At 42.1% G+C, this 18,983-nt stretch overlaps 1 protein-coding gene across 1 annotated transcript in view; it reads left to right on the top strand.

Annotated features, from left to right (window-relative positions):
* LOC134355905 (CMRF35-like molecule 5) overlaps positions 1–18,983 on the top strand; it is a 41,407-nt gene that overhangs the window by 9,269 nt on the left and 13,155 nt on the right. The window contains exons 2-4 of the mRNA XM_063066438.1: positions 3,357–3,677; positions 9,797–9,863; positions 13,648–13,742. Coding sequence (XP_062922508.1) covers positions 3,357–3,677; positions 9,797–9,863; positions 13,648–13,742 — 483 coding nt within the window. The remainder of the gene's footprint in view (positions 1–3,356; positions 3,678–9,796; positions 9,864–13,647; positions 13,743–18,983) is intronic.

Below are 18,983 nucleotides of genomic sequence, written 5' to 3'. Positions count from 1 at the left end.
TGTTATTTTATATAGTCAGGATATATGAAACTGGACACCAAGGCAGCTAAACAATGAGAAAAGTAGCTGCAGTTTCTAAACTAGACAATCACAACAGAACCAACTTTTGACCATCAGAAGAAGGCATGCCCCCCACAGGACACCATCCTGTATATCAAGAAGCCAGTAGGTATTACTGATGTAACATACATCAAAGTTGCTGGTGAACGCAGCAGGCCAGGCAGCATCTATAGGAAGAAGCGCAGTCGACGTTTCAGGCCGAGACCCTTCGTCAGGACTAACTGAAGGAAGAGTGAGTAAGGGATTTGAAAGCTGGAGGGGGAGGGGGAGATGCAAAATGATAGGAGAAGACAGGAGGAGGAGGGATGGAGCCGAGAGCTGGACAGGTGATAGGCAGAAGGGGATACAAGAGGATCATGGGACAGGAGGTCCGGGAAGAAAGACGGGGGGGGGGGTGACCCAGAGGATGGGCAAGAGGTATATTCAGAGGGACAGAGGGAGAAAAAAGAGAGTGAGAGAAAGAATGTGTGTATAAAAATAAGTAACAGATGGGGTACGAGAGGGAGGTGGGGCATTAGCGGAAGTTAGAGAAGTTGATGTTCATGCCATCAGGTTGGAGGCGACCCAGACGGAATATAAGGTGTTGTTCCTCCAACCTGAGTGTGGCTTCATCTTTACAGTAGAGGAGGCTGTGGATAGACATGTCAGAATGGGAATGGGATGTGGAATTAAAATGTGTGGCCACTGGGAGATCCTGCTTTCTCTGGCGGACAGAGCGTAGGTGTTCAGCAAAGCGATCTCCCAGTCTGCGTCGGGTCTCGCCAATATATAAAAGGCCACATCGGGAGCACCGGACGCAGTATATCACCCCAGTCGACTCACAGGTGAAGTGTTGCCTCACCTGGAAGGACTGTTTGGGGCCCTGAATGGTGGTAAGGGAGGAAGTGTAAGGGCATGTGTAGCACTTGTTCCGCTTCCCTAATCAAATCTGGTTTATTACACAATACCCAATCCAGAATTACCTTTTCCTAAGTGGGCTCAACCACAAGATGTTCTCAAAAACCAAACAATGGGCATTCTATAAATACCCTCTCTTGGGCTCCAGCAACAACCTATTATCCCCAATCTACCTGCATACTGAAACCCCCATGATTATCGTAATATCCCCTCTTTACATGCCTTTTCTATCTCCCATTGTAATTTATATCCCACATCCTGGCTACTGTTTGGAGGCCTGTATATAACTCCCTTCAGGGTCCTTTTACCCTTGCATTTTCTTAACTTTACCGACAAGAACTCTACATCCGTGATCCTATGTACCTCTTTCTAGATTTTTTTTTTACCAACCCGGCCACCCAACCCCTCTGCCTAATTGTCCTTTCGATACGATATGAATCCTTAGATGTTAAGCTCCCAGCTAGGATCTTCTTTTAGCCACGGCTCAGTGATGCCCACAATGTTGTACCTGGCAATCTCTAGCAGCACTACAAGATCATCTGTCTTATTCCATAAATTGCACGCAATGAAATATAACACCTTCAGTCCTGTGTTCATCACCCTGTTAGATTTTGCTCCCATGTTACACTTCAACTTTGCCCTATCATCTGCCTGCACTTCTTTACAGTAACACCACACACTGCATCCGCTTATATACCAACTTCCCCATCCTCTGGTTCCCATCTCTCTGTCAAATTAGTTTAAGCCCTCCCAACAGCAGTAGCAAACCTGCCTGCAAGGATATTGGTCCCCCTTGGGTTCAGGTGTAAACTGTCCTTTTTCTGCAGGTCACACTTGCTCCAGAAGAGAACTCAGAGATGCTGCCCCTGAACAAATTGCTCAGCCACGCATTCATCTGCCAAGTCACCCTATTCTTATCTCCATTGGCTTGTGGCACAGGCAGCAATCCAGAGATTATGCCTGGAGGTCCTGCTTTTCAGCTTTCTTCCAAGCTCCCTATATCCTCTCTTCAGAATCTCCTTCCTTTTCCAATTGTGTTGTTGGTACCAATATGTACCACGACTTCTAGCTGCTCACCCTCCCCTTTTAGAATGGTGTGGACCCAATCCAAGATCTCTGACCCTGGCATCTGATAGGCAACCTACCATTCAGGTATCTGAAGCGTGTCCATAGAATCTTGTGCCTACCCCTCTAACTATGGAAACCCCTATCACTGTTGCACTTTTCTTTTCCACTCTTCCCTTCTGAGCCACAGAGCCAGCTGACTGGTTTTTTAAGGGTTACTAGGTTGCACAAGAGACTGTATGTCCTAGCACCCATTAAGCTAAGAAGCCTGGGACTATTTTTTTGCTCATCCACATCATTTGCCTTACAATACAGTTCAACCCTCTCAATATATGACCTCCAGCTTTCAGTAGCACTATTAAATTTTGACTAAAGCTATTGCTGTGTTTCACTGTGTTCTACGCAGCTACTCACGCGACCCTTTGTTAGTGTCTGTGGCAGCCTTCTCTGTACTGTTTAACTCTCTCCTCTCACTGTCTCGTCCTGTAACTGTCAGTGCAGTTCAAGATATTTTCTGACATTCAGGTTCATACACATTGCCAACTCGTTGTGCCTTTGCAACTGCACATCAAGTAAATAAAAGCACGTATATGGGAGATGGCTTTAACTGGTGTATTCGCATTGCAGTGAGAGAGATGGAACAATACGCATGCATAGCCAACAGGTCAATGTGCATGCGTAGACAACGGATCAGTATACATGCATAGACACAGATCAATATACATGCATAGACACAGATCAATATACATGCATAGACACAGATCAATATGCATGCAGAGACAGTCCATACCTAGTGCTAAAGGGAGTCATTGCTCTAAAAGGAATAGGTCCATACATTACATTTATTATTGAGGGGAACGGCCATGGGGACACTCTGTACTGACTCGTATTCTATTTTCCTCTCCTGGCAGTCACCCAGGTATCTCCCTTCTGCAACTTAGGGTCACTACCTTCCTGTAGCTCCTACCCATCACTTTTTCATTCTTCCATATGAACCGGAAGTCATCACACTCCAGCTCCAGTTTCTTAGCACAGTGTCTAAGGAACTGCACTCAAATTATTTTCAGATTCTTGAGCAGATCTCTTGTAAAGTACAATGGACTCTTGGCCTCGCAGCTATCTTGTTACGATCTTGCACTTTATCATTCACCTGCACAGCAATTTTCAGTGGTTTTTCCAATTTATTCTGCATTGTTATTGCTTTACCTCATTCTACCTCAAAGCACTGTGTAGATTAGACTTGTATTACGCAAGACAAGTTTTTAACTGTTTCTTGGTATATGTGGCAATTAAAACCAAGCAAAAAATATTAAAATGTGCTCTTTTACTTGCAGCTGGTATAACCGGGCCAAAGCAAGTATTTGGAACGGTAGGAGAAACGGTCACCATAAGATGCCAGTATCATGCCTATTACAAAAACTACGCAAAGTACTTGTGCAAGGGGTCCAGCTGGAGATCGTGCAGTGTTATTGCCCGTTCAAACAACCAGCAGGATGGCACAGACAAAAGAATCACAATTATGGACAACCAAACCACTGCAGAACTTTTCATTACCATGACCCAACTAACAATCAGGGACACAGGGCATTACTGGTGTGGTATTACAAGCTTCGGTTTTGACAAAATGGCTGAGTTACACTTGAATATTACAGAAGGTAAGATGAGCGTTGTGACTGTGAATGAAGTCTCCGGAGTCACATTGAAGCTCGTGGACATAGAAGTTTTTATTGAGCAAAACAAGCAGGCATTATACAGGAGACATTCTTGGAAGAGGCCTCTTGAACCAACATTAGATCATATTTTACATGTTAAAGAACAAAGGTAACAACAGCAGAATTTCTCTGGTGACAATGCATTCATAATGCTTCCTTTGAGTTGTACACAGTTTCAGATACCTAGATCTTCACAACAACATGCCCAAAATGAGTGTCATTCTGCGCTATATTTAGGCATATGCATTCATCTCAGGTGAATGGGTGTTTCCTGGTTTGCAATTAACCTCAGTCTGTATCTCCAGGAAGACCATTGTTCTCAACTGCATTTTAAATTCAATCTACAGTCCACATTCAGATCTGAAGTCTGGTTGCTAATGAAATTAATATTTGCTATATTGCATCATTCCAGAATACACCCTAACAATAGGGCAGCACTCTAATTTAGAGAAGGGATTGATTAAATGGTTATAAATAAGCAATACTTTGCTGGCTTACTGCCATTTTTCTAAACAATTGCAAATTTAGATACGCAAACATGAGGAAATCTGCAGATGCTGGAATTTCAAGCAACATACATAAAAGTTGCTGGTGAACGCAGAAGGCCAGGCAGCATCTATAGGAAGAGGTATGGTCGACATTTTGGACCGACACCCTTCGTCAGGACTAACCGAAAGAAGAGCTAGTAAGAGATTTGAAAGTGGGAGGGGGAGGGGGAGATCTTCTTTCAGTTAGTCCTGACGAAGGGTCTCGGGCCGAAACGTCGACTGTACTTCTTCCTATAGATGCTGCCTGGCCTGCTGCGTTCACCAGCAGCTTTTATGTGTGTTGCTGCAAATTTAGATACCTATTTTGAGTTAAAATTCAATGTTTTTGGAAGAAACTTCAAGGATTTTTTTTAGCCAGCATGTAAAAGGAAGGGAGGAATTCTGAGAAGTAGAGCTGGATATATGCCTTCTGCACAGGAGCTTCTTTAAAATAAGTAATAACAGCTCTTGGGTGGAGACATGGAGAAAAGTCTCTACCAAAAGAGGTAGAAAGCACTCCTTCCCTCTGCTAGCCTACAGCTCACCCTTGCGCAAGGTGTAGTATCTGCTTAGCCCCCAGATGAGGATCACATGAAGCCATGGTAGCAGGTGGTGGATGGTCATACAAGCAGCAGGTACCTATCACAAGTCCTGGTAATGCAACCACTGATGCCCAGGCAGTCAAACTCTAAAGACTATTGATATTGGCTGGGATCACCCATCTTGTAAGGACGCTGCCCAGACAAAGGCAAAGGCAAACAACTTATGTACAAAAAATTTGCCAAGAACAATCATACGATATGGCACATAATGAATGAACAAATTATAGTTCATTTAAATGTACTACTGTCATGTTAAAGGACAAATGTAGAAAGATTGCATTGTTCTCAATTTTACTAATCTGATGTGTGAATTCACGTATAATGGTTGGGACTATCTCACTACATTAATTGTAAGAGCACATTGGAACAGTTAGCAAAGCTGCTGCCTTGTTGCTCCAATGACCTGACTTCCATCTTGTCTCTGTGGAGTTTGCACATTTTTCCTACAACTATGTGGGTTTCCTTAGTCTTCTAATATCCCAAAGGTGTACAGGTTTTGTAGATTAATTGGCCACTGTATTTATTTGGCAGGTGAGTAACAGGTGAGGCAATGGGGTGAGGGAGGACACAGCTGATCAGAAGATGGGAAGGAATAGTGCAATTAGGTGTTTGATAGTTGCCGTGGACTCTGTGGTCCTAAAAGACTTGATTCCACAAAGTAACTTTCTAAAACACAATGACTCTATGAATAGCAGGGAACATTCAGACGGGAGATCAAAAGGACAAGCAGGTAGGGCAAGGGGGTGGGGAGGCTCTATTGGTAATAAGTAAAATCAAATCATTAAAAAGAGGTGACATGGGATCAGAAGGTGTAGAATCGTTGTGGGTAGAGCTAAGAAAATGCAAGGGTAGAAAGACCCTGATAGGAGTTATAAACAGACCTCTGAACAGTAGTAGTCTACAAATTACAACAAGAGATAGAAAATGCATGTCAAAAGGGCAATGTTACCATAGTCATGCAAACACGAGGAAATCTGCAGATGCTGGAATTTCAAGCAACACACATAAAAGTTGCTGGTGAATGCAGCAGGCCAGGCAGCATCTCTAGGAAGAGGTACAGTCGACGTTTTAGGCCGAGACCCTTCGTCAGGACCCTTTGGAAGGATCTCGGCCCGAAACGTCAACTGTACCTCTTCCTAGAGATGCTGCCTGGCCTGCTGCGTTCACCAGCAACTTTTATGTGTGTTGTTACCATAGTCATCATGGATTTCAATATACAGGTGGATTGGAAAGATCAGGTTGGTGCTGAATCCCAAGGGGGAAATTCGCAGAATAATTATGTGATGGCTTCATAGAGCAGCTTGTAATTGAGCCTACTAGTGGATTAGCTATTGTGGATTGGGTGCTGTGCAATGAACTGGAATAGATTAGAGAGCTTAAGGTAAAGGAACCCTTAGGGGCTAGTGATCGTAATATAATAGAATTCACCCTACAATTAGAGAAGGAGAAGCTGAAGTCAGATCTATCAATATTACAGTGCAGCAAAAGGAATTACAGAAGCATGGGAGAGGAGCTGGTCAAAATTGATAGAAAGGGAACACTAGCAGGGATGACAGCAGAGCCGCAGAGGACTGGAAAATTGTGAACGTCACTCTACACTTCAAGAAGGGAGAGAGGCACAAGAAATAAAATTACAGGCCAGTACTCTGATCTTGGTGGTTGGGAAGATGTTGGAATTAATTGTTAAGAATGTGGTTTCGAGTACTTGGGGGCACATGATAAAATAGGCGATAGTCAGTATGGTTTCAGTAAGGAAAAATCTTGCCTGACAAATCTGTTGGAATTCTTTGAAGAAATAACAAGCGGGATAGACAAAGGAAAATCAGTGGATGTTGTGTGCTTGGATTTTCAGAAGGCCTTCAACAAGGTGTCACGCATGAGGCTGCTTAACAAGTTAAGCGCCCATGGCATTGCAAGCAAACACCAGCATGGATAGAGCATTAGCTGATTTGCAGGAGGAAAAGGGTGGGAATAAAGAGAGCCTTTTCTGGTTGGTTACCAGTGACTAGTGCTGTTCCAGAGGGTCTGTGTTGAGATCGCTTATTTTCATGTTATATGTCAATGATTTGGAAGATGGAATTAATGGTTTTGTGGCCAGATTTGCAGCTGTCATGAAGATAGGTGGAGTGGCAAGTAGTTTTGAAGAAGCATTAGGCTACAGAAGGACTTAGACAGATTAGGAGAGTGGGCAAAGAAGTGGCAGATGGAATACTGTGCTGGGAAGTGTAAGGTCATGCACTTCGATAGAGGAAATAAAAGGGTAATTTTCTAAATGGCAAGAAAATACAAAAAGAAATTGAGATGCAAGGGGACTTAGGAAAGCTCATGCAATATTCCTTAAATGTTAATTTGCAGGAGTCTGTGGTGAGGGAGGCAAAAGTGATGGTTGCATTCATTTCAAGAGGACCAGAATGTAAAAGGAAGGATGTAATATTAAGATTTTATAAAGCACTGGCGAGGCCTCACTGGGCAGTTTTGGGCCAGTTATCTAGGAAATTGCTGACATTGGAGAGGATTCAAAGGAGGTTCATGAAAATGATTCAGAGATTAAAAGACTTATATGAGATGTGTTTGATGGTTCTGAGTCTATACTCACTGGAGTTCAGAAGAATGAGGGAGGATCTCATTGAAACCTGGCAAATGCTGAAAGGCCTCGATGGATTGAATGTGGAGAGGATGCTTCCTGTGCTGGGAGTGTCTAAAACCAGAGGACGCAGCATTAGAATAGAGGGATGGCCATTTAGAATAGAGATATGGAGGAATTTATTTAGGCATAGAGTGTAGAATCTGTGGAATAAATTGCCACAGGCAGCCGTGGAGGTTGAGTCTCTTAAGCCGAAGGGTGGTGAATTTGTGGAATTGGTTGCCACACGCAGCTGTGGAGGCCAGGTCTTTGGGCGTATTTAAGGCAAGAATTAATAGGTTCTTGACTGGACATGGCATCAAAGGTTACAGGGAGAAGGCCGGGAACTCGGGCTGAGGAGGAGATAGAAAAAAAGGATCAGCCAGGATTGAATGGTGGAGCAGACTCGATGGGCCAGATGGCCTAATTCTGCTCCTATGTCTTATGGTCTATATTTAAGGCAGGGGTTGATAGAGTTTTGATTGGTCAGGGCATAAAGTGGTATAGGAGATTGGGGCTGAGAGAAATAGATTAGCCTTGCAGTCTTATGGAGGTAGCATTGCGAGATGGTATGGACAGAAAGGCAGGATGAACAATAGGCCACCTCTCTACAACAAAATATTATAATCCTAAACAGAGGGAAGCAGTAAAATATATCCTCAGATTTATGTCCTGTCTGAGATGAAAGGTGACCTAATTCCACATTAGTTAAATGCATTTTGAGCTGGCTGATGTAGGACCCACAGATTCTGCCTAGGTGGGGCAGGAGATGCTTGATTGGTCTGGCTAGTATGTAGTTTGGGAGATGTTTATACTCCTATTTATTGTGTACAACAGTCTTCTCCCACGCAAAGGGACGCAAGGTTCACAGTGCAGTTTTGAAAGCTCCTCCTCCTTGCTGAACAATCACGAGGCAGAGATTGCACCAGATACAAAACTTTCACAGGTGGATCCGGACAGAATTGTTTCTGTGGTGAGTGAGTCCGGAACAGAGGAACGTCCAATTGGTCCAATTAGAACAGAGATGAGGAGGAATTTCCAGAGCCAGCAGGTGGTGAATCTGAGGAATTCAATGCCACGGATGGCTGTGGAAGCCACTGTATACATTTAAAACAGAGCTTGATAGGTTCTTGATTAGTCAGGGTGTCAAAGGTTATGGGGAGAAGGCAAGAGAATGGGGTTGAGAGGGGTAATAAATCAGCCATGATGGAATAGCAGAGCAGACTTGATGGGCCAAGTGGCCTAATTTTGCTCTTATGTCTTCTTAAGACAGTCAGAATGTAATTCCTTTCCTACTGTCCACATGTAGTCTCTTGCTGTGTTGGAGTGTGGAGTAGAATGCCCATTTCAGCAGTCAGTACTGATATATGTATCATCTTTCCTGCAATCCCGCAGGAAGTTTGTACACTTGCCAGCAATTTCGGAAAGCAAATAAGAGACAATAATATTGCTATGAGCCTGGGGATACATTTAAAGGGGAATAGAATTCCTTCCAAAAAAAAGAGTGCCATTGAATTAGATACATTTTTATATATTGGTTTCAGGTTAGCATTTTAGCCAGATTTATTAAATTCCTCGGTTGCTATTGTGTTACTGGTATTGGTGCCTGCGGTTCATTAACCAAACTAATAATAGCTTGAATGAATTAATAGTTGAATAAAGACTGGATCAATAGTTGAGTAAAATGTTCACCATGTCACTACACTCCAACAGTTTGTCCAATCTCTACCGATTGGACCTGACACTATGGTAGGTCTCACTTTGTCAAAGGAGGAATATAAACCCAATCAACCCAAACACAATAAACTTTATGTGAGTTTCGTCTAGAAGAATATAAAATCAAATTTATAAAGACAAAATTTTATCATTAAATGCGTTATGTATCAGCCTGCACATCCAGCACATTATCCTCCACAATATCCAGCATCTGCAGAGGGATCCTACCATTAAACATATCTCTACCTCCCCGCCAGTCTGCTTTTTGTAGGGATTGCTCCCTCCACAATTCACCTGTCTATTCATCCCTCCCCACTAATCCTGCCAGCACTTAGCCCTGCAAACTAGCCTCCTTCCCCTCCCCACACCTTTTTATTCTAGCATCTTTTCGTTCCTTCTCAGTCCTGAATAAGGGTCTTGGCCTGAAACATCTACTAATAGATGCTGCCTGACCTGCTGAGTTCCTCCGGCATTTTGTGTGCGTTGCTTTGGATTTCCAGCATCTGCAGACTTTCTAGTGTTTATGCATTACGCTTCTACTGAATATAAAGTTATATAGTCTGTGAAATACTTACATTGTTATTGTTTTTCCAGCTCTGACAACACCTTCACCTACACTGCCCTATGAAGTTCAGGGAACAGTTCAACCGCCAAGTCAAAGGTAATGGTAGAATGGAGAACAGCCAGTTAACTGTCACTATCACGGTTTGTGGGTGCAGACAGTGTTGGGTAAACAGTTGGATTCTGGGTTCTGCACCCTGTAAACATCAGTAGTTTTAGCAGTAGAACTGTGAGGATAAAACTGAGAAAGTTAAAGTCAAAGTCAAGCTTTGACTTTGGACAAGTACATGTACGCACAGGTGCAATGAAAAACTTATTTGTGACAACTTTACGGGCACATCGCATCATATGAGCATACAAAACACCCATAAACTGTACACTATTTTCCAAGAGCACAATTAGAAGAAAAATCTTCATTTTAGTGCACAGTTTTATCAAAGTGTTCATACTACTGCTGAATTGTAGTGCTTAAGATTGTTCGGGTTAGTTCAAGAACCAAACAGTTGAAGGAAAGTAGCTGTTCTTAAACCTGCTGGTGTGGAAAGTCTGTATGTGCTGCCTGATAGCAGCTGTGAAAGGTTAGCATGGGTCAGATGGTGAAAATGAGTCTCAATGTACTATGTGTGACATATATGTAGGATACTTTGATAACAAATTTACTTTGACTTTGATGGTGGGAATCTTTCATAGTGGATGTTATATTATTGAAGAAAAGTAAGAATCAAGACTATATTGTCATGGATATTCGCTTTCCAGGGCCTGAGATGTTTTAGTGCTAAATTCAGCTTTCTAGCACAGCTGCATGACCTTTCCAAAAGATCAGAGTTGTTCGCAATAACTCATTGGTATGTTCTTCTAGTTTGTAATAATTGCACTTAAAACCATATAACCGTGCACTTGTTTTAGGAAATCCTTTGTAGTTTGTAATTTGGAAATCTTTTATAAATTGGAAATTCCCTATGAGTGTTAAATTTCTATGAAAACTATTTGTCTGAATTTAAACTGGGGGTATTCTATAGGCCCCCTGGTAGCAGCAGAGATACATAGGAGCAGATTGGGAGGCAGATTTTGGAAAGGTACAAAAATAACAGGGTTGTTATCATGGGTGACTTTAACTTCCCTAATATTGATTGGCACCTGATTAGTTCCAAGGGTTTAGATGGGGCAGAGTTTGTTAAGTGTGTCCAGGATGGATTCCTATCACAGTATGTGGACAGGCCGACCAGGGGGAATGCCATACTAGATCTAGTACTAGGTAATGAATTGGGTCAGGTCACAGATCTCTCAGTGGGTGAGCATCTGGGGGACAGTGACCACCGCTCCCTGGCCTTTAGCATTATCATGGAAAAGGATAGAATCAAAGAGGACAGGAAAATTTTTAATTGGGGAAAGGCAAATTATGAGGCTATAAGGCTAGAACTTGCGGGTGTGAATTGGGATGATGTTTTTGCAGGGAATTGTACTATGGACATGTGGTCGATGCTTAGAGATCTCTTGCAGGATGTTAGGGATAAATTTGTCCCGGTGAGGAAGATAAAGAATGGTAGGGTGAAGGAACCATGGGTGACAAGTGAGGTGGAAAATCTAGTCAGGAGGAAGAAGGCAGCATACATGAGGTTTAGGAAGCAAGGATCAGCTGGGTCTATTGAGGAATATAGGGAAGCAAGAAAGGAGCTTCAGAAGGGGCTGAGAAGAGCAAGAAGGGGGCATGAGAAGGCCTTGGCGAGTAGGGTAAAGGAAAAACCCAAGGCATTCTTCAATTATGTGAAGAAAGAAAGGATGACAGGAGTGAAGGTAGGACCGATTAGAGATAAAGGTGGGAAGATGTGCCTGGAGGCTGTGGAAGTGAGCGAGGTCCTCAATGAATACTTCTCTTCGGTATTCACCAATGAGAGGGAACTTGATGATAGTGAGGACAATATGAGTGAGGTTGATGTTCTGGGGCAAGCTGCTATTAAGGGAGAGGAGGTGTTGGAGTTGTTAAAATACATTAGGACAGATAAGTCCCCGGGGCCTGACGGAATATTCCCCAGGCTGCTCCACGAGGCGAGAGAAGAGATTGCTGAGCCTCTGGCTAGGATCTTTATGTCCTCGTTGTCCACGGGAATGGTACCGGAGGATTGGAGAGAGGCGAATGTTGTTCCCTTCTTCAAAAAATGTAGTAGGGATAGTCCGAGTAATTATAGACCAGTGAGCCTTACATCTGTGGTGGGAAAGCTGTTGGAAAAGATTCTTAGAGATAGGATCTATAGGCATTCAGAGAATCATGGTTTGATCAGGGACAGTCAGCATGGCTTTGTGAAGGGCAGATCATGTCTAACAAGCCTGACAGAGTTCTTTGAGGAGGTGACCAGGCATATAGATGAGGGTAGTGCAGTGGATGTGATCTATATGGATTTTAGTAAGGCATTTGACAAGGTTCCACACGGTAGGCTTATTCAGAAAGTTAGAAGGCATGGGATCCAGGGAAGTTTGGCCAGGTGGATTCAGAATTGGCTTGCCTGCAGAAGGCAGAGGGTGGTGGTGGAGGGAGTACATTCAGATTGGAGGATTGTGACTAGTGATGTCCCACAAGGATCTGTTCTGGGACTTCTACTTTTCGTGATTTTTATTAACGACCTGGATGTGGGGGTAGAAGGGTGGGTTGGCAAGTTTGCAGACGACACAAAGGTTGGTGGTGTTGTAGATAGTGTAGAGGATTGTCAAAGATTGCAGACAGACATTGATAGGATGCAGAAGTGGGCTGAGAAGTGGCAGATGGAGTTCAACCTGGAGAAGTGTGAGGTGGTACACTTTGGAAGGACAAACTCCAAGGCAGAGTACAAAGTAAATGGCAGGATACTTGGTAGTATGGAGGAGCAGAGGGATCTCGGGGTACATGTCCACAGATCCCTGAAAGTTGCCTCACAGATGGATAGGGTAATTAAGAAAGCTTATGGGGTGTTAGCTTTCATAAGTCGAGGGATAGAGTTTAAGAGTCACAATGTAATGATGCAGCTCTATAAAACTCTGGTTAGGCCACACTTGGAGTATTGTGTCCAGTTCTGGTCACCTCACTATAGGAAGGATGTGGAAGCATTGGAAAGGGTACAGAGAAGACATACCAGGATGCTGCCTGGTTTAGAAAGTATGCATTATGATCAGAGATTAAGGGAGCTAGGGCTTTACTCTTTGGAGAGAAGGAGGATGAGAGGAGACATGATAGAGGTGTACAAGATAATAAGAGGAATAGATAGAGTGGATAGCCAGTGCCTCTTCCCCAGGGCACCACTGCTCAATACAAGAGGACACGGCTTTAAGGTAAGGGGTGGGAAGTTCAAGGGGGATATTAGAGGAAGGTATTTTACTCAGGGTGCGTTGGTGCGTGGAATGCACTGCCTGAGTCAGTGGTGGAGGCAGATACACTAGTGAAGTTTAAGAGACTACTAGACAGGTATATGGAGGAATTTAAGGTGGGGGCTTATATGGGAGGCAGGGTTTGAGGGTCGGCACAACATTGTGGGCCGAAGGGCCTGTACTGTGCTGTACTATTCTATGAATCTATAAACATATATTGTTAAAAATAAAATATCTGTGTTTATTTGTTAGCTAGAAGTATCTTTTCCTTGATAGAAAGCAGGACAAACCACTCAAGCAGTGTGTGTTGGCAGCTGGACCTTTCCATGCATACTGGATAGAGAAGCAAGTTAGTCACTGTAGAGTAGGTGAATACAGTATACCCTCGCTATAGTGAGGGTACCAGTAGGTATCTATATCAGATAGGGCTTAAAATACTCTTTTGAGTTTAAAGCTTTGCAGACAGGGAATCCAATACCATCACAATATTATTTAGAGTACAAAAATAAGCTTTGGAGAAATAAACTCTGCAATTTTCTCTCCTATAGTACCACAAATTTATCAGTCTCTCTGGGAATCATGTTTGGAATTGTGATTATCGCTGCTGTTTTCATCATAAGATATAGAAAATATTCAGCAGTGGGTAAGTTGAACAACTTCAACATTTCAATTACAAATTAAAGAACAAACTTCCTGTTTTCAATGGGTGAGCTCAAGAGGAAAGCCTGGAATTCTGCCAGAGTTCCTCTCTCTCTCTCTATCTCCCCCCCCCTCCCTCTCTCTCTCCCCCTCTCGATGATACAATAATACTTGAATCATACAAAAAAGCAACACGAAGGAAACTCCTGGCTTAAAGCTCCAGACTCAAGATTCAAGATGGCGTACTCTCATTCTTCAGTACACGAGTGCAAAGGAGAACAAAATCATTGTTATTCCGGAAGTGATGCAGCATCTAAAAAAAAACAATCAGCATAAAGAACAAAAACACAATAAGTAGAAATATTTATATATTTTTATTTACTTAGAGATACAGCATGGAATAGGCTCTTCTGGCCCTTCGAGCCTTGATTTAATCCTAACCTAATCCTGGGACTATTTACAATAACCAATTAACCTACCCGGTATGTCTTTGGACTGTGGGACAAAACCGGACGACTTGGAGAAAACCCACACATCCCACGGAGAGGACACACAGACTCCTTACAGATGACGTTGGAGTTGAACTCTGAACTATAACGCCCCGAGCTGTAATAGCGTCGCGCTGACCACTACACTACTGCGCACCTAAATCTAAAAGGAATCCTATAAAGCACAATGTGCGAGTAACTGTTAACTACATAGACTGATTGTACGTACATAAAGTGATGCAAGGTGATGTGTAGGTAGTGGTGGTGGGATGTATTATTAGCTGGGAGGTGTTGATCAGCCTGACAGGTTGAAGGAAGTAACTGTCTTGAGTCTGGTGGTCCTGGTGTGGATGCTGCATAGTCTCCTCCCTGATGGGAGTGGGACAAACAGTCTATACGCAGGGTGGGTGGGATCCAATTTGATTAAAGGGACACTGGATATATATTTCTATCAAACATATCCAAAAAAACTGTAAGTCTGATCCATGTTGTAGAATTATTGTAGAACACTCATCATGCACATTCTGTAAATTCCTGTGTACCTGTCTGCTTATAATCTTGGATTTTGGTCTTATGGGACCAACTTGTCTGGTTGTGCTATGCATTACCAAGCAATGGTGGAGCAGCTAAATGGATCTCCTGCACCCTGCAGTCCCTTCCATTGCTCTCCACACTGAGCAAAGCCTAACTACACTTGCACTTACAACTGAAAATTCATAGAACTGAAGATGTTAGCAACTTATAATAAAAATCCAAAATGACGGAAAAACTCATCGGGTCAGGGAATATTTATGGGAAAAGAAACAGTTAATGTTTCACATCACAATGAATTCTTTAAAGTTCAAAGTTCAAAATCAGTTTATTATGAAAGTGTGTCTATTTCCCCATGAACTACCTTGAGATTCATTTTCTTGAAGGCATTTACAGGAAAATAAAGAAATACAATAGAATTTATGAAAAACTATATATAAAAGCCTGACAAATGGACAATGTGCAAAAGAAGACAAATGTTGCAAATTATAAAAATGTAAGTAAAAATACTGAGAACTCAAGTTGTAAAGCCTCTAGAAGTGAGTTTCTAGGTTGAGGAGTTAGCTCAACGTTGATGTGAGTGAAGTTATCAACGTTGGTTTAAGAGCCTGATGATTGAAGGGTAGTAACTGTTCCTGAACCTTTTGGGTCTGGGACCTAAGGCTCCTGTATCTCCTGCCCGATGCTAGTAGTGAGAAGAGTGCATGGTCTGGATTGTGAGGGCCCTTGATGATGGATGCTGTTTTTTTGTGGCAGTGTTCCTGCTCCTTGTAGATGTACTCAATGATGGGTGAGGCTTGATTATATTTTTCTTTCCACTGAGTGATTCCAGGATTTTCTGTTGTCATTTGGATGCACAAATCATAGAGTCATTCCTCTTAACAATGGACTTTTAAATCACATCAATGATCTTCAGATCTCACAATTGACCGAAGAATGAGGAGCAGTCATACGCGGCGTGTTTATGGATCATCACCATGGCTGAAGGCATGATGGATGAGGGAGTCCACGCCAGGCTGACGCCCACAGGGATAAGGCCTTCTCTGCCCAGCATCTTGTTGACGAATGCGCATTCGCTGAAGAAAAAAAATTGAGGATCTGAGAGCGAGACTGCTGTTTCAGAGGCGGGTGAGAAACAGCTCAATTATTTGCTGTAACAAAACTTGGTCATCTACGGATACGCCAGATGCAGCAGTCAGAACTGAAGGATTTATGATTAACAGAATGGACTAAACTGCAGACTCTGGTAGGGAAAAGAGAGGAGGCATGTGTTTTATGGTCAATTCTCATTGGTGCTCCAAAGTGGCGGTTCTGTCAAACAGGTGTACTCTTGTCTTGGAACATCTAACGATCAACTGCAGACCAATCTATTTGCCTCATGAGTTCTCATGCATGATCCTGACGGCAGCTGATATACCACTAGCGACCGACTATAAGCAAGCACCCACAACACTGCATGATGTCATCTGCAGACAAGAAACAGACCATTCCGATGCATTTCAAATTATAGCTGAATACTTCAACCAGGCCTGCTTGAAGAAAACCCTGCTCAGTTATCATCACCATATAACCTGTAGCACCAGAGGTCCCAACATACCAGACCACTGCTACACTATGCCTAGTATGCCTACCATTCCTTGCCCTGGCTGTATTTTGGTAAGTTGGATCACTTGACTGTCCCCCTCCTATCTGCATACAGGGACAGCCTAAACAGCAAGGCTCCAGAGATGAGGACAACTGAGAGGTAGTTGTGGGAGGCTGAGGAACGATTACAGGATTATTTGAGTCAGTGGACTGGGCCGTGTTCAAGCACTCATTTAGGGATCTGAGTGTATACGCATGGTTTTAATGGACTTAACAGAAACAGCTGTGGATGAGTGTGCCCCACTAAATCATTCAGAGTCTTCCCCAGTCAGAAGCCCTGGATTATCCATGAGATTTGACGGGACTTCCGGTAGTGCTCATGGAGTGAAGTCGTGTTCTTGACTCGCTCCATTACCTCTGAGTTTTTTTTCTCTATGGTCAGCTATACTTTAATTAACCATTAAGGCATCAACTCTTACAATACTTTGAATTAAACTGAATTCTCCGACAACTGGATGGAACTTAGATCTGCTATGTCTAAGAACGAGAAAGACGGCAAGGATGGTAAACCTCCGGTTAAACCGAAAGCTACGGATCTCCCTCCGACTGAATCACCGGTGACTTTGAAAGCGATAGCGGAGTTAATTCAGAGGGAAATTTCAACCTCTGTTAGGGAGATGATTTATACCTTTTTTTTAGGGAGCGTATACCGGAAGTCATGGGGGTAGTTTTAGCGCTTGCTTCTTTCTGGCGGGTCTGCTTTAGATTTTGCCTTGGGGTCTTGGGCTGGGGGGTGGCGGGAGGGGCTTCACGTTTTAGTTTGTTTTTCTTTGGGCTATATACATTATTGAAGTACTGGTTGCGTCCTTTTCCCCGGTATCTTTTGTATGTTCTGTTTCCTCTCCGGGTTTGTGGGTCGCGCCTATTGTCAATCCTCCTTGTTGTGGGTTGACTTTAGGATTTATGGAGTCTATTATTAATTTTGTCTCCTGGAATACTAATGGTCTTAATCATCCTATTAAAAGAAAAAAAGTTTTTAAAGTGTTCCGGAGACTTAAAGCACAAATTTTATTTTTACAAGAGACCCATGTACGGAGGGGGGACAGACTACGTTTTTTCAAATTCTGGAAGGGACAACAATTTCATTCGAACTCCAATGCTAAGATTCGAGGCGTCTCTATTTTTATAGATTCCTCAGTTACTTTTATACAACAGGATATTATCTCTGATCCGAATGGTAGATTTTTATTGGTTAGTGGTTTACTATTTAATAAAAAAGTAGTTTTGGTTAATGTTTATGCTCCTAATATGGATTGTCCGGAATTTTATAAATCATTGTTTGATCAGTTTCCGAATTTGAACGAGTTTTCATTGATTTGGGGCGGAGATCTTAATACCTGTTTATCTCCAGCTTTGGACCGTTCGGCTCCTTTACGGACTTTACCTAATAAATCTGCAAATTTGATTAATTTTTTCCTTTCTGATTCTGGGTCGACGGATATTTGGCGTTTTCTACATCCTCAGGAAAAAGATTTTTCCTTTTTTTCACATGTTCATCATTCCTATTCAAGAATTGATTATTTTTTTTATTGATTCTCGTCTCATTCCTTCAGTGATTAAATGTGATTATGATTCTATAACCATTTCGGATCATGCTCCACTTAAGCTTTCTATTAAAATTATGGCCAATATACCAAACAATAGACAATGGCGTTTTAATTCGCTGTTGCTTCAGGACTCGGACTTTGTTAATTTTATGAATGAACAGATTGAGCTTTTTTTTTATAATTAACCATACAGAAGATATTTCGGTTAACACTCTTTGGGACACTTTTAAAGCCTATATTCGGGGTCAGATTATTTCGTATTCCGTTGCTTTGAGGAAGAAACAGAAGCAGGAGGAGATGGCAATTGTGGACAAGATTAAAGAAATTGATAAGAAATATGTTATGGCTCCTTCTGAGGAGCTATACAAACAAAGAACTGAACTTCAAATGGAACACAGTTTACTACTCTCGTCCTCGATTGTAAACCAATTAAAGAAAACAAGAAGTGATTTTTATGTTCACAGTGATAAAATTGGCAAGCTGCTGGCTAATCAATTGAAATCTAATTATGTTAAATCTCAAATCAATCAGATTTATAACCAAAATGATCGATTGATATTGGATCATGTGGGGATTAATCAAACCTTTTGTGATTTTTATTCTTCTTTATATCAATCAGAGTCTCCTCGAGATTCTAAATATATGAATGATTTTTTAGATAAGTTAGACTTTCCTCAGATTTCACAGGATATGTCTTCTTTATTAGATACTTCCATTACAATGGATGAGATTAAGAATGTTATTTTTTCTATGAATCTGGGGAAAGCTCCTGGCCCTGATGGGTTTACCGTTGAATTTTATAAATGTTTTGCTTCTTTATTGATTCCTTGGCTCTATAAGGTTTTTGAGGCTTCTTTGAAACTTGGTAAACTTCCGGAATCTTTTAATAGAGCATCAATTTCTTTAATACTAAAGAAGGATAAAGACCCTGCTCAATGTGCATCTTATAGACCAATATCTTTATTAAATGTTGATTCTAAAGTTTTTTCTAAGTTATTAGCAAATAGACTAGAAAAAGTACTTCCTTCTATTATT

Source organism: Mobula hypostoma, chromosome 13 (assembly GCF_963921235.1).
Source record: "Mobula hypostoma chromosome 13, sMobHyp1.1, whole genome shotgun sequence".
NCBI lineage: Eukaryota > Metazoa > Chordata > Chondrichthyes > Myliobatiformes > Myliobatidae > Mobula > Mobula hypostoma.
This window is presented reverse-complemented; position numbering and strand designations above follow the sequence as displayed.